Source organism: Micropterus salmoides, unplaced genomic scaffold (genome assembly GCF_014851395.1).
Source record: "Micropterus salmoides isolate LMB-PRFRI ecotype aquatic unplaced genomic scaffold, ASM1485139v1 Ms_hic_scaffold_2, whole genome shotgun sequence".
Taxonomy (NCBI): Eukaryota; Metazoa; Chordata; class Actinopteri; order Centrarchiformes; family Centrarchidae; genus Micropterus; species Micropterus salmoides.
Genome location: NW_024041150.1, coordinates 18,944,167 through 18,970,955, shown reverse-complemented (window position 1 = coordinate 18,970,955; position 26,789 = coordinate 18,944,167). Strand labels below are relative to the sequence as shown.

General features: G+C 40.7%; 1 protein-coding gene across 1 annotated transcript in view; it reads left to right on the top strand.

Annotated features, from left to right (window-relative positions):
- LOC119912223 overlaps positions 1–26,789 on the top strand; it is a 359,916-nt gene that overhangs the window by 217,323 nt on the left and 115,804 nt on the right. Inside the window, exons 24-28 of the mRNA XM_038731318.1 lie at positions 21,345–21,602; positions 23,729–23,872; positions 24,108–24,359; positions 24,455–24,554; positions 25,338–25,573. Of these exons, the coding sequence (XP_038587246.1) occupies positions 21,345–21,602; positions 23,729–23,872; positions 24,108–24,359; positions 24,455–24,554; positions 25,338–25,573 (990 nt within the window). The remainder of the gene's footprint in view (positions 1–21,344; positions 21,603–23,728; positions 23,873–24,107; positions 24,360–24,454; positions 24,555–25,337; positions 25,574–26,789) is intronic.

Here is a 26,789-nt window from a genome sequence, read left to right as displayed (position 1 = left end):
TCTGCACATACAACAAGGAACAATTGTTATAATCACTTAAAACATGCATTAGGCGCTATAGCAAAGTTCTTAAGTCATTCTGACTTTTTGATTTAATGTTTTATAACTAATAGTAATACCAGTTTATACCACTGTGCGCCAAGAATCTCAGACAATGTTCCATATAGTACATTATAACAATCAACTCGGCCTCGTTATAAATACACTTTAGTAAGTAAGTAAGTACATTTATTTGTCCCCGTAAGGAAATTTGTTTGCATGGCAATCAAGTAGGCATTACAAACATACATCATACAACATACATCATACATATACACCAAAAGAGAACCTTTAAATATACAAAGTCACATACTAATACACTTAACACATATTTCCCCATCCCCATGCCAAGATATTTATAATTTGTGACTGATTGTATAGCCTCCCCGTTGATAAAAGTTGAATTTGAGGATTGGATCATTCTAAAATCAATAAACATTTCTTTTGTTTTGGTGGTGTTTAGAAGGAGGCTTGACTTTTCACACCACTCTAAGAAATAGTCAAGAACTGGGCCATGCTCCTCCTCATCATCATATAGTAGACTTAAAAAGGCAGTATCATCTGCATACTTAATAAGGTGCCTGTTTGGTAAAGTGCTGGTAAAAGAATTAGTATATAAAATAAACAACAAAGGAGATAAAACACATCCCTGAGGAGAGCCTGTGCAAGTAGACATTTTATCAGAGAGAGAAGTTCCTGCCCTGACTTGCTGGATTCTACAGCTAAGAAAATCAACAATCCATAAGATCAAGCCAGGTTCAAGTGAAAATTCTGAGGCCAATCTATCCGCCAAAATACTGGGCTGAATAGTATTAAAAGCCGAGGAAAAGTCCACAAATAAAATCTTAGCATGGGTCTTTGGTTTCTCAAGGTGAGTGTGCAATAAGTGCAATAGTGTCCCAATGGCATCTTCAACTCCCCTGGAGGCCTGATAGGCAAATTGCAAGGGGTCCATGAGGTGCTGAGTTTCAGATACAATGTACCTCTTTACTAAACGCTCGAAGCACTTCATGACCAGCGATGTTAGTGCAATTGGTCGAAAATCATTTGGTCCAGTGGGTCGCTGAGTTTTTGGCACTGGTATAATTATGGATGTTTTCCACAGCGTTGGGACCTTGTGAAGGTTAAAAGAAGATCTAAAAAGGTCAGTGAACAGTGTTTTATGACCCTTCCACATATGTTATCTGGACCTGAGCTTTTCCGAGAATTACATTTCCTAAAAAGCTGGAGGACTTCTGATTCCTTGATGGTGAAGTTAGATGAGAGGGGGAGGAGAGGGAGGGGTAGGGGTATCCCAGTTGTTGCTTCCGTACTATTGCCCCTCTCAAAACGACAAAAGAATGTATTGAGCTGGTTAGCCAGATCAGGTTCCTCACTCTGCAAAACCAGAGGAGAATTTCCCCTGCCCTTATGTGGAAGATTGGTCATAATTTTAATTCCTTGCCATGTCTCTCTAGGATTACCAGATGCCAGAGCGGCCTCTATCTTTTGTTTATAGCTGTACTTATCCAGCTGTATTTGTCGTTTAATCTGCCTCTGTGAGTCCCTTCTCGCTGTTTCATCCTGATTTCTATAAGCTTTTTTCTTTTGAATTATAAGATTCTTTAGTTTGTTTGACACCCATGGCTTGTCATTAGGAAATACTTTAAAGGACTTAGGTATCACAGAGTCTACACAAAAGTTAATATAATCAGACACTGCTTCAACATGATCATTAATATCAGGGCTCTTAAAGACATCCCATGCTGTACAGTCAAAACACCCCTGCAGAGCCATAATGCTGTTATTGTTCCACACTTTGACAGACCTTTTTTGAGGCTTCTCCCTCTCCAGTAGCCTCTTATAAACAGGCCGAAGATTAACCACACAGTGATCAGACGCCCCTAGTGGTGGTAGCTGGGATGCTGTGTAGGCGTCTTTGACGGTTCCATAACACATGTCTAAAGACTTGTTTTTCCTAGTAAAACAATTAACATACTGATGGTATGTGCGCAGATGTTTTTTAGGGAACAGTTATTAAAATCTCACAGAATGAACTTAGGAGCATCAGGTGAAAGTGACTCCAGATTCTGTGAGAGGTTAAAAAGAATCTCTGAAGCTTTGTTGACATTTGCCCTTGGGTGTATATATACACCACTGTAAGGAAAATTTGAGGAAACTCCCTTGGCAGATAGAAGGGTCGCAGAGAGACACACAGCAGCTCGATGTCAGGAGTACACAGTTTCTCTCTCACCGTAACTGCCCGACACCACTCGTCCCTGATGAGGAAACAGACTCCGCCTCCGCGAGCCTTCCCGGTGATGTTGGTGTCTCGGTCGGTCCTAAACGCCGAGAAGCCTGAAAGTTCCACCTCACTGGACGCGATGTTACTATCCAGCCAAGTCTCAGTGATTGCCAAGACACATGCGCTCCTATACTCGTACAGGAAGCGGGTGTTAGCTGATAACTCCTCTGTCTTCGCTCTCAGTGATTGCGCGTTGATAAGCAGTGTAGTAGGCAGAGGGAGTTTGTTTTTCAGCCTCTTTAATCGAAGTCGAATACCACCCTTATGTCCGCATTTACGTTTCGACCGATTATTCCCTTCCTTAGGATTTGATTTAAGACAGTTCGGTATCAAGTCCACAGCCGTTAAATAGTCCGGGGGAATGTGATTGCGGAACAGCAGTAGGAATTCTCTGCTGTATCGTATTTCGCAGGGTTCGCCGCCAGCAGCATTGTCGAGGTTGCTTCCTTGAGCAAAGTATGTGTTTAAAATCACAGCAAACAGTCCAATCACATACCATAAAACAAAATCCATGTTAATACTAAGTGGCAAACAGACAAACAAAACAAATGCCTAACGTGAAAGCAGCGAGGCAGCCACAGAGCAGCGCCAAACCGGAGTTAGCCTGGTTATAGTGATTTAGTCACAATTTAGAATTAGTGATGTAGTGGATCAGCTAGTGTTGTGTTAATTATCAAAAATCTGTCTCTCCCTGAGGAAAGGCAAGGTGCGGAGGTTAAGATACCTCAACAGACAGCCTGACCCAAGTGAAAGGTTTGCTGTTTTGGGCAGTTACTAACCACCTCTGAATTGGTGAGAAACTCCAGACGCCAGAGAAGGACACTGGCCCAAATTCCTTTGTGTGGACAAATGAATACTGTCTCCTTTTAACTTGCCTATTACCTTGTTTAATTAAATAATCTTTGTTAAGATACTTAGCAGGTCTCTCCACTTCCATTTGAGTAGTTATATTACTGTGTTGTTGCTATTGAAAAGAAGAATCCATATAAGTTAATTTTGCAGTGCTCTTTAACTAATTTCCTGAGCTCCTGAGCAAATGATTGTTTTAAAGAAATAATCAAAGTGATCTTCAGTCTCCTCCCATGGAACTAGAGTCACCCAAAAGGACAAATTAAGTATTACATGCCATCGTTCTGAAATGCCGCTCCTGCTGTTTAATGTATCACTCTGTATTTTATTGTTCATAATATGATGCCATGTTTGTATAACTTGCTTATATATATATTGAAGTAAGAATGTTTAACAGACAATATTATCCAGGAAGCTAGGTGAGTTTCTTAATCTGACGTGGTCTCTAAGAAATGTTAACCCTTTTCATGTTTAACTACTGACAATTGTTTTCCCTTTTTATCAAATGCTTAAAACCAAGAACTGTATAACCGTTTGATATCTAGGAATCCATTGTATAGAGGTATTTGATTAAAATACGCGTATATAGTCTTTAGGACCATATTAAAAGTTAATACACGGCTCTCTTAGTCTTCCAGCAAACTTTCGTTGAATTTATCTTCTTCTTTTGTTTGTAAATTCGTCTTATTTTCTTTTTGTTAAAGTTATCAGACCGTTAAGTCACGCAATTTAATTCAAGAACGACCAAGTTGTTTTTAAGCTTTATTTCGTCGAGTTAACTCACTCCTCCCCACGACAACAGAGACGCGAGGCCATCCACGTGGTTAGTTACGCGAGCAGTAACAAAGGACAATCAAACCAACAACCTGAGCCAAGGTTAGCAGCCTATCCCTGCAAGTTTTCTTCAATAAGTCAACCAAGGGGGACCCCCAGGACAACCTGCTAGTCGTGGGGCCGCCAACCAGCAACCCAGCTGAGAGAAACAACAAGCCGTAAGAAATCACCGGCATTTGTGGTTGAGTTGATGTCCAATAGTCTTTTAATCCATTAGCTTTAATCCTTAATCATTTCTAAAACTCCTAGCCAAATTTAACTGAGTTAGTATCATAACTTAGTTTAGTTCAAATCCTTCCCACAATAGAACTCATTAAACTCATTGTTTGCATTCTGTTTGTTTAGTCATTGTTTATGTCTTTGATGTATATTTAACCGCATTTATATTCACTTTAGTTAGCTAATAAATTTCTCCTAAATCACAGGAACTGTGTGTGTGGCTATTGTTTAACTCCAGGTCACTGTAACGGAGCATTTACGTCCTTCAAAATGAGATTGACTGACTTATTTTATAAAAATAATTAAGCAAATACTACTAACTAATCACTAGGAATAATTGTGTAACTATGAAACCCATAATATTACCTAGGGAGTCCGGAGACCCTGGGTGAACCGAATTTCTGGTGGTGCCCTAACGAGGATTTATGAATTAATATTTCTGAAATATGAATGTTCATAATTTGTATTAAAAATAATACATAGCATCTTGATGCATCTTTTTTTCCTGTGATTTCTGGATAATTACTAAGCATTTAATTTGAACATTAAAATCCAAAAGAAATGTCTCCTCAATTGCTTAAAATGACTAGTTTACATTCCTAATTTACTTTACTAGCCTAAGCTCCTCTGTGGTCACCAGCGTCCTTCCTTTAACAACCAGTTGTCAGACTTCTCTGGAAAATGAAATATAATTTAACTTAACTATCAGGATGTACAGTATGTGTACAGTTTAGCTTGAACCTGATGTTCTCATTACTCAACAAGTTAGGTAGTAATGACACGCAACTAATTAACATTACTCATTCCTAATTTAGCTAACATTAACCTTCCATTGTAGCCAAAAAATGCAACAACATGCTTTACAAGTGAGATGTTAGCTAGCAGTTGCGGAAACAGACTTAACAGACAGACTTGACTTACACTGCACATGTTCTGCTGCACGGTGTGCCAGTGAAAATCAATTTCGTAGTCATATTGATGAGCGTGTGAAATTTAAGTAGCGTGGTCATTCATTCATCGGCAGCGGTGAAATGCGTCGGACACAGGGGAAACACTGGTCTCAGACTAGTAACAGATATCATGGATCTCTGTTATGTGCACACCTCTGACTGTCTGGGCGCTGTTTGCATTAAACTGTGATTTATATCTTAAGGACTTATAAATTCTTAATTTCATTTTTGTTCTTGTTCTTTTTGTCCACTTCTGGATGCTGGTGTTGACCACAGGACAGGAACTCCTACCGATGTCCACTCGGCTTTTGGCCATACTAGGAAAAAAAGTATATGGTTAAATCTAAATTCAGTACAGTTCACTAACATGCATCAAACATAGCTCACACCAACTTTTAACAAACATTCGGCTCATAGTCATGGTTTGCTTTTTGCTAAACACCATCATTAGCCAAAGCCTGTGGCATTTTCAAACTGCTGAAATTAGCCTAGCAGCTAGCGGACTTTCCCTGTGCTCATAGCTTAATACATTGTTATATTATATAATTATACTATTTCTTACTCACCACTGGTTTGGATCGCTGCCTCTCCCGACACATCACGTGGTTTCCGAAAACAGCCAAATGACACGAGTCGATTTTCTTTCCATCGGCGGAAAGTTTGTTTCAAAACTCAAAACGACAAATACAGGGACTCACAAATGCCTGTTTGAAAGTTGTAAATGTTAGGAAGATATTCACAAATGTGGTTCATTTATTGTAAACTATTAAATATATTCAGAGATATTTTTATTATTTATGGAATTTGTGTATTTTCAGATATTCTGATATTTTCAGATGTTTTCTATTTGCAAAATATTTTTGTGAGTTTGCAAATCTTCATTTTGTGTTTGAACAAAGTGTTTTATATTTACAGATTACATGTTTACACTCAGATCACTCATTTGTTCACACAAATATTATTGAAACATAAATACCCCCAAATCCTGACAGTCCTAGTTTTGAAGAAAGAAAGAAGGGAAGACAAAGGAGACAAACAAAGGAGACAGACAAAGGAGAGATTGCTGTGTTCTGCTTTTTGGCATGAAACAACATGTTAGCACTGGTTGTTCATTTCAATTTTATTAAATTACTGTAAATGACACTGGTGTAAAAGACACTGCTTTGTGCTATGTAGGGCACAGGAAGAGGTCGAACACAGGTCGGATTTGATTAGATCTGCATAGCTGTTCAGTACATTTCAAAAAGCATGTAAACTGTCAGGTATTAACTTTTACTTCCCGATTCCCACAGCAAGGTTGTTTGTCTCATACAAGAGCCTGTTTCTCTTCCCTGAATCTTAACTACTCCCATTTCTAAAGACTTCAGTATTTAACACCATCAGACAACCGATAAACATCAAACGAGTACTGAGCTTCTGTACAAGCAGCACAGAGTAACTGAAAGTCAGAGGCGTCTGACGTCTTGTATTTTTAAGCAGAAGGAGGTTAAAGAGACACTGGTAAGTAGAATCAATAACCATACCTTATTCTGCAGGGAAGGTTCTTGCTAATACTGACACATATTCATGTATAACCTCAAGTGGAGTTGATTTACAGATCTTAGTGAGAATTGATTAACTTGTTTGTTTTCAAATGTGTTTTTTTCAAAGGTCTAACTCATGGATTATGGGGTGATCGTCATTGTGCTCACAGGTTGGTGCCTCATTTTTGATTTTTCTGCTGTTTGTCTGTGCTAGATAACAAGCTCTGATGGTATCTGGCTTACTGTCAAGGTGGACAGCAGACAAGCCAGTTTCTGATAATCCAAAAGATTCCTCTTTTTTGCCCCCATCCATCCCACAAGATGGCCAATCAACAACAATATTCTTTCAAATTAAGGAGAAAATCCTGGGTAAACACTTTGATAAGTAATATTGTTCAGAGCAAGCAATGCTATTTTAATTACATATATGAGCACGATTCTGCTCCAGATGCTCATGTCTAAACGAAGGACGCATCATCTAATCAATGTCAGGCCCAGAGAGTTATAAGGGCAGAATTAATTTCAATTAGGGTCCCTCTCCTCTGGGATTGAGTCATTGTTCTTTATTATGATAGAATCAGCATATTGTAGGTTATTAAGCATACCTCACTCAGTTGTGCATATGCAGTAAGTAATTTTGCAACAAATTGAGACAAACGATACAATGTATAAAACAGAAAATTATTAAATTGACAAATAAAATGTTAGTAGTTGAGCAGGTTTTAATTTTTATTGTCAGTGATAAACAGTGAACACATAATCTGCGGCAGGCTGAAACTTAATCTGACTCAAACTGATCGACAAAGTTTTAAAGTGGTCATATTATGGTCATTTTCAGGTTCATGATTTTATTTAGAGGTTGTACCAGAACAGGTTTACATGATTTAATTTTCAAAAAACACCATATTTTTGCCATACTGCACATTGCTGCAGCTCCTCTTTTCACCCTGTGTGTTGAACGCTCCATTTTAGCTATGGAGTGAAGCATCTCACTTCTAAAAGATCTTTGTCGGGAGTTGCACATGCGCAGTGCGTGGTTAAGGACTATTAGCCAATCAGAAGCAAAGCAGGGGGGTCTTGACAAGCCGGTAAACACGGCTTCGGTTCAGCTGTATATGTTCCTGTGACCAGCTTAGCAAAATGGACTGGAGCAAGAGTTTCAGAGTGGTGAGTTATTAATTTGTTACAAATGTATCTTTCATTCATAAAATTTTAACTGAGCTCTGTCTCTACATAACAGTAACAATTTTATGACCATTGAGTGCCTGGAGGGTTGCTAGTGTTTGGAAAAGACATCTTGTCACTGTGTGCCGCAGCTCAGTGTGTTTTTCCACCTGTGTTTTTGAGAGCGTGTCTGACTAGTTGCTAGGCGAGCATTATTATTTCTGTGGAAGATAGGAACTAACTTTGGGCTTTTTCACTTTGCAAACCTATTACATGCACAAAAAAGGTATATAACTCAATAAAGGAGAGGGGAAAAGCCAAAAAGCATAAAATGACCTCTTTAAGCCACAAAACATTAAATTTGGCTTGGCTTTTTGGTTCAATTTCAGAGGATTTTTAATTGTTTCCATGCTTTGTAGTCATGATACATTGTATGCTGCAAGCATTGAAAAATCTCACCAACGAGAAAAATGTATTGTAAAACTCAACACAGTACAGCTGAACCCATCTGATGTATTGTGCCTCTTCATGTTCACTGTAAAAGAGTCTTCATGCTTTAATTTAAAAATAAGTAAACAATAAACTTAATATGATTTGTTTTAGGAGCACTGGGCAATGTTGCTTCTGCCCAAACTCGTCAGTACTACTTTGAGAGTACACCACTGAACTGGACAGAAGCTCAGAGCTTCTGCAGACAGGTCTACACTGACCTGGCCACCATAGAAAACACAACTGATGTCAGTGCTGTACTCAGGACCACACCAAGCTACACAGGCAAGTTCTCAATATTGCAATCACATACTGTATGTAACATAAGCATAATATATATATATATACACTACCGTTCAAAAGTTTGGGGTCACATTGAAATGTCCTTATTTTTGAAGGAAAAGCACTGTACTTTTCAATGAAGATAACTTTAAACTAGTCTTAACTTTGAAGAAATACACTCTATACATTGCTAATGTGGTAAATGACTATTCTAGCTGCAAATGTCTGGTTTTTGGTGCAATATCTACATAGGTGTATAGAGGCCCATTTCCAGCAACTATCACTCCAGTGTTCTAATGGTACAATGTGTTTGCTCATTGGCTCAGAAGGCTAATTGATGATTAGAAAACCCTTGTGCAATCATGTTCACACATCTGAAAACAGTTTAGGTCGTTACAGAAGCTACAAAACTGACCTTCCTTTGAGCAGATTGAGTTTCTGGAGCATCACATTTGTGGGGTCAATTAAACGCTCAAAATGGCCAGAAAAACAGAACTTTCATCTGAAACTCGACAGTCTATTCTTGTTCTTAGAAATGAAGGCTATTCCATGCGAGACATTGCTAAGAAATTGAAGATTTCCTACAACGGTGTGTACTACTCCCTTCAGAGGACAGCACAAACAGGCTCTAACCAGAGTAGAAAAAGAAGTGGGAGGCCGCGTTGCACAACTGAGCAAGAAGATAAGTACATTAGAGTCTCTAGTTTGAGAAACAGACGCCTCACAGGTCCCCAACTGGCATCTTCATTAAATAGTACCCGCAAAACACCAGTGTCAACATCTACAGTGAAGAGGCGGCTGCGGGATTCTGGGCTTCAGGGCAGAGTGGCAAAGAAAAAGCCATATCTGAGACTGGCCAATAAAAGAAAAAGATTAAGATGGGCAAAAGAACACAGACATTGGACAGAGGAAGACTGGAAAAAAGTGTCGTGGACAGATGAATCCAAGTTTGAGGTGTTTGGATCACAAAGAAGAACGTTTGTGAGACGCAGAACAAATGAAAAGATGCTGGAAGAATGCCTGACGCCATCTGTTAAGCATGGTTGAGGTAATATGATGGTCTGGGGTTGCTTTGGTGCTGGTAAGGTGGGAGATTTGTACAGGGTAAAAGGGATTCTGAATAAGGAAGGCTATCACTCCATTTTGCAACGCCATGCCATACCCAGTGGACAGCGCTTGATTGGAGCCAATTTCATCCTACAACAGGACAATGACCCTAAACACACCTCCAAATTGTGCAAGAACTATTTAGAGCAGAAGCAGGCAGCTGGTATTCTATCGGTAATGGAGTGGCCAGCGCAGTCACCAGATCTGAACCCCATTGAGCTGTTGTGGGAGCAGCTTGACCGTATGGTACGCAAGAAGTGCCCATCCAACCAATCCAACTTGTGGGAGCTGCTTCTGGAAGCGTGGGGTGCAATTTCTCCAGATTACCTCAACAAATTAACAGCTAGAATGCCAAAGGTCTGCAATGCTGTAATTGCTGCAAATGGAGGATTCTTTGACGAAAGCAAAGTTTGATGTAAAAAAGGTCTTATTTCAAATACAAATCATTATTTCTAACCTTGTCAATGTCTTGACAACATTTTCTATTCATTTCACAACGTATGGTGGTGAATAAGTGTGACTTTTCAGGAAAACACAAAATTGTTTGGGTGACCCCAAACTTTTGAACGGTAGTGTAAATACTCATGTATTATACTATAGATAAACAATAGCCAGGCAACAACTGAGTTTTTGATAAGGTTACTAAATATTAGATAAAATAATAAAATATTATAATGTGGAATGTGAAAGAACAACAATGAAAAATAGAGGAGACACATCATTTAAGGGATGTTCAGTAAAGTTATTCACAATTTAGTTCAATTCAACAACTGTTTTTAATTCCAGCTGTTACATAATGAACATCTGTTTAAACAGGCAAGGCTTGGATAGGCCTCTATGGTGACAGCTGGAGATGGTCTCTGAGTAACAGCAGCTTCTATGGTGAAGGAGAGACAGAGTTTAGAAACTGGGCTCCTGGATATCCCTACAATCCTTATGGACAACAGTACTGTGTGCTGCTTCGCAGCCTGTACCGTTACACTGGGATGTGGCAATCCTACTACTGCACCTACCAATTCCGCTTTGTGTGCTACAATGGTGAGTTCCTTATTTAAAAACATCTCACTACTTGTATCAAGGTGACATGAGTAATATTTTATCCCACTGAATCAAGTTCTTCTAATATTTAGTTCTAATTTCTTTCATTTATATTTACTCATTTGGCAGATGCTTTTCTCTAAAGTGACTTACATTTGAATGTTTGTCTAATTGACCTAAGTATCTTTTCTTAAGAAGCTATGTGTCACCACCTGCAATGAAAAGTTGTGTGTTGTGTTTGTGTAGAACCTGCAGGGATACATCTATGCAAGAACATGTTTCTCCTTACTGGATGGTTATGTTTTATTTTCAAAGAATAGGTCCATCCCTACTTTCCTGTTAACATATAGTAACCATTAGGGTATTTTATTTTGAAAAATCAGTCTCATCTGAAAAATCAGTCTCATCTTATCCTTCCCTGTTAAGATACAGTAACTGTCTGGGGCTTTAATTTGGAAGAAATCTGATCCTTAGTTCTCTGTTTAGATAGTGAGGATGGTGCAGTGGAGTAGACACACGCCTTTGAAGTGGGAGACCTGGGTTTGAGTCCCACTGTTGCAGTGGGACTCAAACCCAGGTAAGGATCAACTAAGAATCTAATTTCTGTGTCCCTCAGAAAGACATTTAACCCCTTGTTGCTCCAGAGGGGTGCAACCACTGACACATATAGCAATTGTAAGTTACTTTGGATAAAAGCGTTAGCTACATGACTGACAATTTATTTATTTATAAGATAGCCTATAGTTACTGCCTGCAGACTGTTAGAAGCTTTATTTTGGAAGGAATTAGGTCCATACTGAGTTTGACACTCATACCGACTCTTCTGGTTGTAGTCCGGTTCCATTAGAGATAATGGTTAAATGACTCTATTTCTTATATGATTTATTACCTCAGTAAACACTTTACTAATGGGTTTATGGTCTCACTCACTAGTTTCAAGCAGAGGATGCATTACAAAATTGTCAGCCCTGTTAAAATGACGACATGGGAGAAGCAAACCGAACCCATGCATTAGAGGCCAGGGACGGGATGGGGGGCCCTGTTGCTGTGTAGGCACAGACAAAGGTTACACACTGCAACCATTCCATCTGTACACAGAGCAGGGCCAATGCGAACAACTATCGCTCCCCCCCACTGTCCGGTTGGGAGAATAATAATAATAATAAAATGAATATGTATAGCGCTTTTCACGAACTCAAAGTCGCTTTACAGAGCAGATAAAGAAACAAAAAAACAAGGGGAAGCCCCTTGGACTGAGGTGCGGATTTCATGGGGGAGGGAGTTCCAGAGCCTGGGAGCTGCCCTGGAAAAGGCTCAGTCCCCAAAACTGCGGAGCTTGGACCTTGGAATGTAGAGGAGACCGTGATAAAAGGACAGTGAGGTATGAAGGGGCCAGGTGGTGTATGGCTGTGTAAGTAAGGACCAGGATTTTGTATGTGATCCGGTGAGAAATGGGAATCCAGTGTAGTTGTTTTTGGACTGGAGTGATGTGGTGCCAGGATTTGGAGCGGGTGATGAGTCGTGCGGCTGAGTTCTAGACCAGTTGAGTCTTTTTATGTAGGTTGAGCTGACACCAAGTAGTAGTGAGTTGCAGTAGTCCAGCCGTGAGGAGATAAAAGGCGTGAATGAGTCTTTCAGCAGCAGAGGGTGTGAGTGAGGGTCTGATTTTGGCAATGTTGCGCAGGTGAAAGAAGGAGGTTTTAATGACATGACGGATGTGGGGTTCAAGGGAGAGGGTTGAATCAAAAATCACACTGAGGTTGAGGGCCTGGGGAGATGGGGAGACAATGGTGCCGTCACTGGTGAGGAATTCTGTTTCATTGCTGTTTAGTTTGAGGAAGTTGTGTTGCATCCAGGTTTTAATCGCTGACAGACAGGAGTTGATGTGGGAGAGAGGGGGATTGTGGGGGGATTTGGTGCTGAGGTAGAATTGGGTGTCATCGGCATAGTCATCGGAAGTTCAGGTTGAAGTGGCGGAGTATCTGACCAAGGGGGAGGATGTAGATGATGAAGAGAAGGGGGCCAAGGTACGGAGCCTTGGGGAACGCCTTGGGTGACTGTGACTGTAGCAGAGGTGTGGTTATGAAGAGAGATGAAGTGGGATCTGTTGGAAAGGTAGGAACGGAGCCAGGTGAGTGCAGTACCTTCGATGTTATGGCTCACGGTATCGAAGGCTGCACTCAGGTCAAGAAGAATAAGGATGTAAAGGGAACCGGTGTCAGCAGAAGTAAGGAGGTCGTTGAAGACTTTGAGGAGAGCAGTTTCTGTGCTGTGGAGGGGGCGAAAACCAGATTGGAAAGGTTCAAATTGGTTATTAGCATGAAGATGAGTTTGTAATTGTGAGGCGACTATACGTTCAAGGGTTTAAGACAGAAAGGGGAGGTTGGAAATTGGGCGTAAGTTATTAAAGGAAGAGGGATCCAGACCAGGTTTTTTAAGGACTGGGGTTGTAGCGGCAGTTTTGAAAGCAGAGGGGACAGTTCCAAGGGACAGTGAGGAGTTGAGAGGTTAGTGAGGTAGGGGGAAAGAAGATGCATCGCACACTCACAGAGGACAATCACTCAGAAAGAACACTCAGTAAGTCAGTGAGTCAATGAGAAACAGGAGAATCCCGCAGGTAGAAACAGACAAATGTGCGTCCATGCAATGCAACGCCACAGAGAATCTCCGGGAAAGATTCACCGGCTGACAGACAGGCCTGTGAAATAGCCTCGCACAGCCAGTGAGACAGACACTGCGCTGACAGGGGAAGCCCCTTGGACTGTTCCTTGTAGTGCACAAGAAGGCACTGTGAACGGCGCCAAGCGGCCGTGTGCGCCACGTGCCAGGACAGCGTGCGCACTGGGCAGAGGAAGTGGGATGCAGCTTCTACCTCAGACCTATGGGAGGGAGGGAAGAAGCCCGAGACGCATAAATCCGGCATAAAGGCTGGATTAAGGCACAGGACAGCAGAGCTGCAGTCACTCTGGATCCTGAGACACAAAAGGGCCACAGAGAGGGCAGCCAGATTGCTGACCCTCTTGGCCAATGTCAGAGCCAAGAGCAAGGCAACATTGGCTGACAAGGAACTTCAGGTCTGCTGTCTCCAAAGGCTCAAAAGGGGCTTTGGTCAAGACGCATAAAACCAGCACCAAATCCCTGCAGGCTGTGACACAGGCTTTTGCCTCTGCACCCCCTTCAAGAAACGCTTCACCAAAGGGTGAGCAAACACCGTCCTGTCACCCAAACCTTCATGACAGGACGAGATGGCAGCAGTGTAAGTCTTACACTGTAAGACACCGTACTGAACGCCAGTCCTCTGTCCATCAGTAGCTGGAGGAGCAAAAGCACCCCAGGCAGTGGACAGGCCACCGGGTCCAATCCCTGGTCCAAACACCAGCATTGGAACACCGACCACGTGGCCAGACCTATAGGATTGGGTAGAATAGGGGTGTGCATCTTCACTGGTGTCACGAATCGATTCGATTACAATTATCAGGTCAACGATTCACTCCACCTTAATATATTTTTTCCTATTTATTTCTCGAATAGTGTAGTGATGACCCCAAATAGTGGAAGATTCGATGCTTCAATGGGTGGAGCCTGATTCGACTGTCAATCTCACAGTCGAAGCTTCACAACAACACAAGGATCATGCCATTTTGGCTATATGGGGGTGCTCAACGTCTGAGTTTTCTCTCAATAACTTAATAGACAGCCGATTACAATATACATTGCTGTAAATAAACATGCAAAAAGAAAAAAAAACTGCGTAAATAAGTCTGAGATTGTAACCCTAACCCTGGGTCGTCAGTGCGCATGTGTAGGCGTAGCGTGAATGTGTGTAGTGGCAGGAGGAAAACTTGCTGAAGAGATGGAGCCCCACCTTCACCAGTGTTGTGCAGAGTTGTCTGCAGCTTTAAACAGACGCTACATGAAGTAGACCCGCGAGGAACAGCGACGTGCATGCAGTTGTGCAGCACGGCAAAATCTCTGCACAAGACCGGTGAATGGCAGGGGCGAGAGAGAGAGAGAAAATGGTCAACAATTAGCCTCAGTTTAGCTTCGGCTTGCAATTGCCGCGCACAAAAACACACATGATTCGACTATCAGTCGGCAGGACTTGATGATTCTGATTGGACTATGTAAATCCTTGTCGTGGACAGCCCTTGTATAGTGTAGTAATATGTTTGTGTCTTGTCTTGTAAGTTGATTATTGTAATCTTGTATTGGTCACGATGGGCCTTGAGAAACAGCATTTCATTCATTTGTGTACTCAATATGTGGATGAATGACAACAAACCAACTTTACAGCAGTTAAATAACATTCTGCTCAGCTTCCAGACAGCAGTCTGAAGAGGAGATGCTTGCTAGCGCTAACTGCCTTTCTAGTAACATTAGTTGGAAAACAAGAGACATACTTTAATAAACAGACATGCTGTGACCTACTTTGTGCATTTACAGCCAGACTGAAATGTAGCGCTCATGTCATACGTTACCTCTGGCCACTTCTTCACATCGGCTACTCACAATGACAATGGATGGGACAACACGAGACTATCTGATCGTCGTATGTGGTTTTCTTTGGGCTCCCAATTTAAAACATTTACGGCGTTAACGTTATTTGACATTTTGATTAAGTATAGCGAGCAACAAATAATCTTCTAACTAGTTACCGGATGTTTTGTCAGTTTAGTGGAAGTCAGATGACAAAATGCGGAAGAGCAAAACATAAAAAGTGGGGCGGGGCGGGGAATTAAGTGAATAAGCCCATGTGAGGACCAGAACAAGATTTACTACATTTCAGGTTTAAGATGATGCATGAAGATTTAAAATTGTGGTAAAGCCAATGAGTTAAAGAAAAAATTGATAAAAATGGCTTCTCAAGGCTGTTACACTATCATTGATGTTACACAGATAGTAACAGATTTTTCTTTATTCTCTCTGCTGAGAACTGACAGGAAATAAATAAAACCTTCTTTTCTCCTTTTCTCCTTTGACCTTGCTCTCTGTGTGTATGTGTGTAATGTGTTCGTCAGTGTATTAATGTGTGTCTGTATGTCTCAGTATAATGAAGTCCAAAGCAGCAGAACGCATTTCCGAACTAGCTGGTATTACGTTGCATGTTTTAAAGTAAAAAAAAGTGACCTTTTCAGCTAGTTAAAAATTGGTACATTCTGCAGCTGACAAGAAATTTCGATAAGAATTTATAATGGCTGGCAGTAGAGGAATTGCCGGTCACTCTTGTCCTTGAGAAGGGCACAGAGACAAAACTATAAGTCCGATGGGTTTAGAAAGCCCATGTGAGGAACCAGAAGAAGGAAGATTTTTCATTTCTGGTGTAAAATGATGCATGAAGAGTAAAAATTGTGGTCAAGTCAGTGAGTTAGATAAAATTGTGGTTCCCCAGTGGCTGCTCTGGATGAGCATCACTTTTCCCACCCCCACCCGAGGAGGGAAGGATGTGGTGCCTGGCGGTCCTGCGGCGAGCGCCGTGGAGGCAGTGAGAGGGGGAGGCAGGTAGGTGAGCCCGGCTGGCCGAACGGGGAGGCAGAGGAGAGTGGACCTGGCGGGAGGAAACCGACAGACAGGGTTAGTACAGGGTGACAGGAGACGAAATGATGAGGCTGATAGCTGGCAGGTGCGGCGGTCGGAGATGGAGGTTGACGAGACGCAGGTGTGGATAACCAGCCGGGCTCCGGAGCGGAGAGGGAGAGAGCACACAGAGGGAGAGAGAGGAGACACAGGAGAAACCAGGATGCGAAGGAGGAAAAGAAAAACAGGGCACTCACCAACAGCCGGCTGCCACCGCAACAGAATTGTACTGTGATCAAAGAAGAAGAGCACAGGATGTGTATGTTAGAGGTGTTACATTGCATACATTTTAGCAAAGTCCATCTTCACAGTGTTAATAATATCTCTTCATCAATATATTTCCAGGTTCAGTAAATGGCACATCCTCTTTGTAAAGGTCAACAGAACTTTGAATTGGACCGAAGCTCAGAGATTCTGCAGGGAGAATTACGTCGATCTAGCCAGGTACAGTGTGCACTAATGAAGACTCTAACACATGCAAGAGTACAGGACTGAACCAACTACTTAACAACTACTATCTGTTCTGTGATGAAATCCAGCTTATTCAGTATTGTGACAGTTGATTGAATCCCACAAAATCTGTCAAACTGTTTTATTTGATTCTTTTTGTCGTTTGAATCCTTCCCTTTTGTGTTTGTTCATTTGTTTTTATTATTTTTTAATTGCTTTGCTTATAAGTTAAACATTTTCAAGTGTAAGGCCCTTGGGACTAAGTCACTTAGTATGATGATCATTGTGATGATTACAAGCAGGATTGACAGAAAAAGTGTTGAGGGGTTCAAATCCCCAAACAGCTAATTGTTGCCATAGGTTCCCCAAGTACAGAGACATGGTACAGAGTTTCCACTGAAAGGGTGATTGATTAAACATCAATATTAAAAATCTGATTTTGGGCACTTCTATTCATTATACAAGACTCAAGTAATACTAAACAGGACAAGATGTTTTTGCCAACGGTTCCATGGATGCCAAAGGATAAAAGCAAAACTGTTGACACACCTGAGCATCTACATACGCCAGACATGCAATAGCTAAGGGCTAACAGGATGCCCGGACACGGCCACACTGATACACTGGTGCACCGCCACCTAAACACAGTAAATTACACACATTAAACAAAACCACACAATAGGCAGAGTTGAACGTGTGCACACAGCTATAACAGACACACCATCACATGCAGTAAAGGGAAAACTGCATTGCAGAACTACTAGGTAGCATCTTTCTACCTCAGGGTATCAACTTCCAATGCCATCCCTGTGGTGAACTCTCGCATCTCGATGTGCTAGCAGGTAGGGTTAGCCTCCTTTGTGTTGCAACACTAAAGCAAACTGCAGCGCAAAATCGCCATTTTGCGTACAATAGCCATGGTTTTGTCAAAGCGTGTATGATGCCTGAGATGAGAACGGGTTGCATTTTAATCTCCGAATTCCTCTGCATCTTTGCTCAAATGATCTTCTGGTTTAACACTTTCCAGTATCAAGTGTTTCACTGGCCAATATCAATTGTTTCATTGGCTATAACTTGTACAATTGCACAACATTTTCTTTTTTGCTCAGTGTTGGATCAGATTTTACCAAAAGTTTTGTCAGAATTTTCTCAACATTTTGACTGTTGTAAGCGTTTTAAGTTTAAACTGAAAAGAATATCCGGATGTGGAGCATGTGACGTCACTACCTCAACTTGTGTGAAGGTGTGTCGAAGCAGCCTCTCACCACTAGCTCAGTCACAAAGTCACCTACTCTGGAGATTTTGAAGTTCCAAAGGTTAAAATTCCCAGGTGAACAAGTCAGACTTGCTGGTGTTCCGATTATAGTGAGTCTAAGTTCTCTATTTTATTTGGATCCTGTGACACTAATAAGTGTTTGTGCAGCTTAAACTAAACCTGACTTAGAAACACAAAATGTTGCAGGTAGGTTGAGCAATTCACCCAGTAGTCATATAAAGACACTCTCTGATCTCAAGGTCATGCTGTAAAAATCAAGTGTGCGTTTCCGAAATTATCTCAAAGTCCAAATTCTTTCATCACTTTAATCTCTTAAGTGAAATTATGGGAAAAAACTGAAAATACTGTATAGAGCATATGGCTGTCAGCTGATATGATGATAATAATAATATAAACAGAGGCTCCGTTATGTATAGCTTATTGTATTGTAACCATTCTGACAATACCTTTTATCGAGCTTGTTAAAACAAGTTACCATCAGAGTCCAGTTTTCTTGGGGGTTTTTTCTGAACAGCTATCAGCAGAAACATTTTTCTTTTACCAGGGAGCAGCATAAACAGTCTATGTTCAGTAGCAAGTGTCCCTGTTACAGAGAGGTGAAGTGGTCGAGCACAAGGTGTACCGACAAGCGGCTGTGTTCCTGTGAAACTGTTGCGGTTTTGCTCGCCTCACACACATGCCCGTCCGCTGCCAAAGTTGAATTTTCTTGAACTTTTTGTATGCGAAGTGCAGCACAAATTATTGGAAGAGAGACTGATCCTCATTGTTTTTGAGTTTCCAGAATCTATTACTGTTTATTAAATAGGACATCAACAGAGGGAAATCGCATGGCAGAGCATCCCCGCAAAACTAGATGAAGGCCTATCAGGTAAAGATATGTAGCCTATGATTTCAAGTAAAGTTAAATAGGCTACAGCTGTGTAGCGCGCAGACGCCATTGCCATGGTTACTCTCCATAGAGCGCCGGCCGTGTACTCGCAGAGCAATGTCTCATTTACTTAATTACTGTGTTACTTCTCCCACACGCTGCAGTCTGCCGAAGCCTCGATCCTCCGCTGCTTGTTTGGGTGGGTGATTTGTATGGAGGTCATTTTGTTTCAATTCAAGGGCGAGACCAAGTCAAGACCAAGACCAGTTCCCTGCATTGCATGGCACGCAATAAAATGTGGAACGAGATCATAGGTAGTTCTCAAATTGATCTGAAAGATTCACATTCCCATTAAAACACCCACATACAAACACTAAGAGCTGAAATCAACGTAAGCATCGCAGGGAGGGGTGACAGTCGTCAATTAGGGTTATTGGTTGCATTTGAAGCAATATGTTTTGCTTTCCTATCAAAGTTAGTATGTTAACAAATCAGACAATGCAAAAGCAATTTATTGATATTCCCAAAGTTATGGTCTTGACTGGTATTGAAATAAAATCCCGAGTCCTCAATGTCCGAGACCGAGACAAGATCGAGTACAAATGCCGGTCTCGAGTACTACAACACTAGTTTGGGGAATTGGGTGAGAAGTTGTGGATTTGTTTTTAGAGTTTTGAGAAAAAGAGGCAAAATTTCAAGAAATGTGTTGGAAAAACTGTAATAAAAAATACTAACTAGCCTACTTATAACATGCAAAACATGTTGAACACCAACTCAATATAATTGGCACATTTATACTTAATCATTATCTTAGCTTTTGACCTATATAATAGTATATTGGAAACTGATTTAAAACACAAATTAGCCTGAATTTTTGTTCTCTACCCATCACATTATATTTCCCAAAAATAATTAACAGTGCTGATTTTTTATTTATTTTTTATTATGTTTTACCTCTTCAGTTAAACTCAACTCACCCATGATGTGTATATGCTACTGTTTCTCTCACAGTATACGAAATCAGGCAGAAAATGACATCATCACAAACCTGGCAGCAGGTGACCTTCTTTGGATCGGTTTGCACTGGGAACAACTGTGGTCTGATGGGAGCACCTCGCTGTTTCACTACTGGGCCAGTGGGCAACCAGACAGCACAGAGCAGTGTGTCACCACATCATTCAGAAACTCAGGACTGTGGTCTGATGACAGCTGCTCCCTCACTTTCCCATTCATCTGTTACTCAACAAGTAATGCATCTTATTTACTCACGTACTGTGTAGAGATTCATTGTTACATTAAGGCAAATAGATCTCCTACATTTAAGATCAGTACCATACACCACACTGAATTTAGACTTGTTTAAAAGTCTGTTAAAGCAGAAACAAGAATGTTCTTTACGTCTGTTGTTCTGCATAGACTAAAAGCTGTTCAGAAGACACAGCAGATAAACCTGTGGGAAACTAGTGATCATGTTGTAAACAGCACAGTATTTAAAAGTATTGTAAAAGTATTAGTATAGTAGTAAAAATTCTTAATTTTACTGTTTAAACTGAGAAAGTATACAGTAGATTAAAAATGATTTACAAGTAGTGATGGATCATCATTGGGAATAGCAATTATGTCAGTGATTATGTCAACATGATTCACCAAAGAACATTATGTGTTGCATCAAACAGCTGATGAATTTGCAGTTTCTCTGTGTGACTGTATTGGCCAACGCATTAAAATTCTTTATTTCCCCATAGTTATCCAACGTAAAGAATTAGTTTTCTTGATTTATTGTTCATTACACATGTCTTGAGAAACACACTCTGGGATGTGGTTAGGTGTAAAATCCGACACAGCATTCCTGATTATACAAATGTGGGTCTTAATTAACTATATCACTCATGTTCACTATTAGGTTTTCACAATGGAATACAAAATAGAGCAACCTTAACAGTCATATGGAGCACGAATATTTTTTCACACAAGGTTATTTGTTGATAAATTCTTTCCCTTCTCTTCTTCTGTCTCAGCTCCTCCAAAAACCGAAGACTTCAGATCAATAGGACAAAATGAGACCAGTATCACTCTGCAGTGGAATAAAGTGAATAACAACTTCAGCTTTATTCTCCAGTTTAATGATGCAGAGATCAACATCACTGCACCAGATGGAGATGGACCAGTAACTTACACAGTCTCATCTCTCACTGCTAGAACTAGATACACATTCACTCTCTTCTCTGTGTTTGAGAACGTCAGAAGCAGTGGAGTAAACATTACTGCAGTTACCGGTAATATATGTCACTTTATTTCTATGCTCTATATCTGCTTAGCGAGCCATCTTTAACAGTCAAAGAGAACATTTTCATTTTATATACAGTTATTATGTGTTTCACTGCTCATTTTGTCTCAGCTCCTTCAAAAACTGAAAACGTCAGATCAATAGGACGAGATGAGACCAGTATCACTCTGCAGTGGAACAAAGTGAACAACAACATCAGAAATATTCTCCAGTTTAATGGTGCAGAGATCTACATCACTGCACCAGATGGAGATGGACCAGTAACTTACACAGTCTCATCTCTCACTGCTGGAACCAAATACACATTCACTCTCTTCTCTGTGTTTGAGAATGCCAGAAGCAGTGGAGTGAGCATTACTGCAGTTACTGGTAAGATGACTTCATTAATGTGTATTTAACCGGGAATAACATTTTCATCTTGCAACTTGGGAAGCAACAGGACAGTTAATAGTACTTACCAAGTTTTTCCTTGTGTAGTGAAGAGCAAGAACTGTCACCCTACCTGGATTCTAACACAGGTCTACAGGGCACTATAGGATGATCTTTACATATTTACTTATAACAACAGAAAAGCAAGTAAAAGAAACATTAATATAGCAAAAGAAAAGCCTCAATTTGGTTTGGCCCACTTATCCTGGTCATCCATGACCACCCTATTACTATAAAACAGGAAATGCTTTGGCGGGCCCCTCCCCAGGTGTGGTTTAAGCAGAGGAAAACAGAGTCAGAGGAGAACGTAAAGACCGAAACAGCCCAGTATCAAGAAGAATCAAAACGTCTCTAGTCAAACCAGTACGTCAATCGTTACTTTTTGTGACCAGATCGTGGAAAAAAATTAAGATTTGTATGGTTTTGCTTGCAGCCAAACACACCGAAAGAAAGAGAAGAGCACATCTTTTTTCCCCTTTGTGTGCCAGCACCATAAACTGTATAAAAAAGGCCTGCACGCGTCGAGTCAATGCATGTTTTTAACAGCGGCTTGCCTTCAGCTGCGGACTCAGGCATGTTCGTCGCTGTTGCAAGTTTATCACCACAAGCTTGGCTTTCCGTTGGTTTCACCCTCTGGTATCATTTAAAACTTTTCTGAACATTTTTATTTGCTATTCACATCACCTGACACTGATTGATCGCTACTGTGATGGCAATTCGAGTTTTCAAATAAACAACTCAGACTTACACTTGTCTTTCTGCGAATTTTATTCAAGTCTTCTGCAGAAGGGCTCAAAGCAACACACAAACGCCATGTACATGTATGCTCGAATGAGTAAGGAGAGCTCAGTTGTTAGTTATCCAGCTTTAGGGTCAATCATATCATCCCACAGAGACACGTTGTCCCTGAAGTCTGGATATCACAGAGAACAGAGATATTTTGCCTGTTACGTTTACACAGATTCAGTGCCACATCACAGATGAGTCTCCCTGAGTCCAGGGTTACATGCAATATGTTTGGAATTCCCATTACACTACGTTCCATCACATCAATTCAGCGCTTCAGTGGTGGTTTGATTGGCTGGACATGAAGCTTCTCCTTTCCTCTTTTTGTGCCTTTAGAGTAGTTAAATGACTTGTTTAAACAGGCACCTTACTTTTTTTACACTTGTGACTGTTTTTGGAGGAGTTTTAAGTCAAACGCACGTAGGGCCCGCATTTGACTTCACGCGGTGCTGCGCAGTGCTGACTTAACGTGATGCATGCTGGACTTAAAGTTGGAACCACAGTATTGCCTGGTCTCGCGGCATTTTTCTTTGCAAATGTTTGTGTTTTTGTGTTTGCATTATGTTACAGTCTACAGTAAGTGGTTACACAAGATGTTATAAATTACAAAAATAACCACTTGTATAAAATAATATTGTGTAATATGGAAAATGACCTGTATGGGACAAATGGTGAGCAAACCCACTTTGTCACACCTTGTGACATTTAAACATTTTTCTTATTCCTTGTTCATGTAATTAAGTTAACTTGCTGTTGTCTTTGTGTCTTTTTGTATAAATTAAAAATCTGTTTCATTTCATGTTCAGTTATGACATATGATTGTCTGTTTTTTTTATTTTCAAGAGGTATTAACAAGTTATCAATGCATCTTCCTAAAACATCTCTGACTCAGTACTGCATATACAGTGTGTATTTCTGCGACAGACTGAGACAAAGAGTCCAACTTATGAGACAAAAAAATGTCAGTGGTTGAACTGGTACTTTTTTTTATTGTCAGTGTGAAACAGCGAACACCAATTTACTGAGGCAGGGTGAAACTTGTGTTAAGGCACTAAACAGAAAAATTCAGCATGCCATAGAGCACTACTTGTTTCCATGCTCTGTGGTCATGATACAGTGATTTCTGCTGCTACAGAAATCTCACCAACAAGGAAAAGTGTATTGTAAAACCCCACAGTACAGCTGAATCCACCTGATGCACAGTGCATCTTTATGTTCATTGTAAAACATGCTTTATAAAAAAAAGTAAGTAATAAAAAACTGAATATGCTTTATTTTAGGAACCCGTCAGTTTTACTTTGAGGCTACGCCACTGAACTGGACTGAAGCTCAGAGCTTCTGCAGACGGGTCTACACTGACCTGGCCACCATAAGAACCCCAATTGACGCCAATGCTGTATTCAGGACCACAAGGAGCTACAGAGGCAAGTATTGGAAACATATACAGAACATAAACATAAGGTATATAATCATATACATTCACAACAGCTTATTTTGATTAGATGAAAGTATAAAATATATTATGGAATGTAAAAGAACAACAAAGACCCTTCAAACACACATAAATTAAGGGTTGTTCAGTTTATTCATCTACAATTTAAGTCAATTCAGCAACTATTTTAATTCCAGCTGTTACATAATGAACATCTGTTTGAACAGGCAAGGCTTGGATAGGCCTCTATGGTGACAGATGGAGATGGTCCCTGAGTGACAGCAGCTTCTATGGTGAAGGAGAGACAGGGTTCAGAAACTGGGCTCCAGGATATCCCTACAATCCTTACGGACAACAACACTGTGTGGTGCTTCAAAGCTTTTACTATTACTATTACTATTACTACTCTTTCTTGGATTACAATGGAAAGTGGTTGCATGTTCATTGCAACAACCAACAAAGATTTGTGTGCTACAACGGTGAGTTTTTTTATAGCATAAATATAAACAAGAAGCTAAATGGAATTTCTGCATAGCACATTGTTAATAACTTCTCTTCATCAATATATTTCCAGGTAAAGTAAATGGCACATCATCCTTTGTAAAAGTCGACACACCTTTGAATTGGACTGAAGCTCAGAGATACTGCAGGGAGAATTACGTCGATCTAGCCAGGTACAGTGTGCACTGATGAAGACTCCAACACATACAATAGTTCAGTACTGAAGCAACTACTTAACTACTACTACTATCTGTTCTGTTGATGAAACTCGGCTTATTCAGTATTGTGACGGTCAGTGTTGGGCAAGTTACTCAGAAATTGTAATATATTACTTACCTTAAAAAAAGTAATAATATTATTTTACTTATTACTGGGTGATAAATGTAACTAGTTATGTTACTCGTTAAGTTACTATATTACTTTCACTACCACCACTTTGCATCTTTTCCATTCTTCCTTTCGCTTCTTGGCTAACAGCTGACTTGAACAACAAAGTCCAGTGCGCTGACCTGCAGCACCAAATGCATTACTGCCAAACACTGGTGACAGATTGATTGAATCCTTCTCTTCCTGTCTGTTAATTTAGTACTATTATTTTTTTACTGTAATGAGTTACATAATTTTCATCCTTATTTTAAGACTGTGATGCACTTAGACCTCAGTCATGGTGTAATGTATGATGATAATAATTACAAGCCTTATTTGGAATAGAAGTATAGTAACATAGTTATAGTTAGTTTGAAGGTGATTATATTGCACTGATTTTCAGATTTTAATTAACAGCTACGTTGTCACGTGACCAAATCCTTACATAATCTCATAAACTACAATATTATATTTTCCAACAATCACTAACAATGCACTGCAGTGTTGGACTTTCTTCTTTCTTTTATGTTTACCTTTTCAGTTATACTCAACTCACCCTTGATGTGTATATGCTGCTGTTTCTCTTGCAGTATACGAAATCGGGCAGAAAATTACATCATCACAAAGCTGACAGCTGGTGACAATGTGTGGATCGGTCTGTACTTGGATCAACTGTGGTCTGATGGGAGCACGTCTCTGTTTCAAAACTGGGCCTATGGGCAACCAGACAGCACAGCACAGTGTGTCACCACAGTGTTCAGAAACTCAGGACTGTGGTCAGATGATAACTGCTCCCTCTCTTTCCCGTTCATCTGCTACTCAATAAGTAATGTATCTTATTTGTACTCACATACTGTAAAGAGATTCATTGTTACATTTAGGCAGTTTACATTATAAATTATAAATCCTTTAACATCAGATTCACACTGAATTTAGATTTGTATACACGTCTGTTGAAACAAGAATGCTGTAGTTAAAAGTTCTTCTACTAAATGCTGTTCAGAAGATTATATACAGCAGATAAACCTGCGCAAATCTAGTGATCAAGTTGTAAGCAGGACAGTATTGGAGCAATTACATTTCTATAGAAATGACTTTATTGTCAGTAAGGTGAATATTTGAGACAAAATAACAAAAATGAAGGTTACGATGTGTTAATCCTAGTACTATAAGCACAGGCAGAGCCCTCTACTGGACTCTGCGCGTACTACATCCTCCAATCACACACACTTGCCCACAGAGACAGAGACTGTGCACTCTACATAGGATGTCAGAGCGCGCACTGGACACAACAGCTGCAGTTGATCCTCCCTCTGTCCAGCATGGGGTGGGGAACGATCTCCTTATGTTCTTAAGAACAAAGGAACAGTTCAGTCTCAACACAGCTGCACTGTGGTCACCACAAAGCACTATGCTGCTGGGGTGAACTAACAGGGCACACAGCTCACTCACCCTCTTAGCAGAGGAGAGGGCTAGCAGCAAGGCTGTCTTGGGAGATAGCATTTTCAGAGGACTGCTCATGGAGGGACGAGAAGGGGGGAACAGATACAGCACCTCTTCTAGCCGTGGAGCGTGTGCAAACACGTCCGTTTCCAGGGGCTGTCCTGGCTGAATATAGAGCCACAGCGGGCAGTGGGTGTTGCGCTGGCTGCCAAACAGGTCCTCCTCCACTCTCCTGAAGAGAGCCTAGATTTGCTCAATCACATCGGATTGCAGTCTCCACTCAGTTGGGGGCCGCCTCTTAGCATGAGATTGGCTCCTCTGTTCTAATTCCCTCATGCCATGCACCTTTGGCACTGTCCCCAGTCCTAAAAAACAAGCAGAGCGCATGCAAGAGTGGAACAAACACACAAACCACGGCCACGGGAGTGTGAATAGGGAGAAATACTCATGGCACATGAGTACAAGCACACACAGGGCTTATGTTGAGGGAACAGTAAGGACGGTTGTTACGTACGGTGGCAGTCACACTGGAGTGCATTTATGTCCACAGGAGAGCCCTGGCCTGAACCTTAAGTCTGTACCTGCTTGCCTATGTGTGC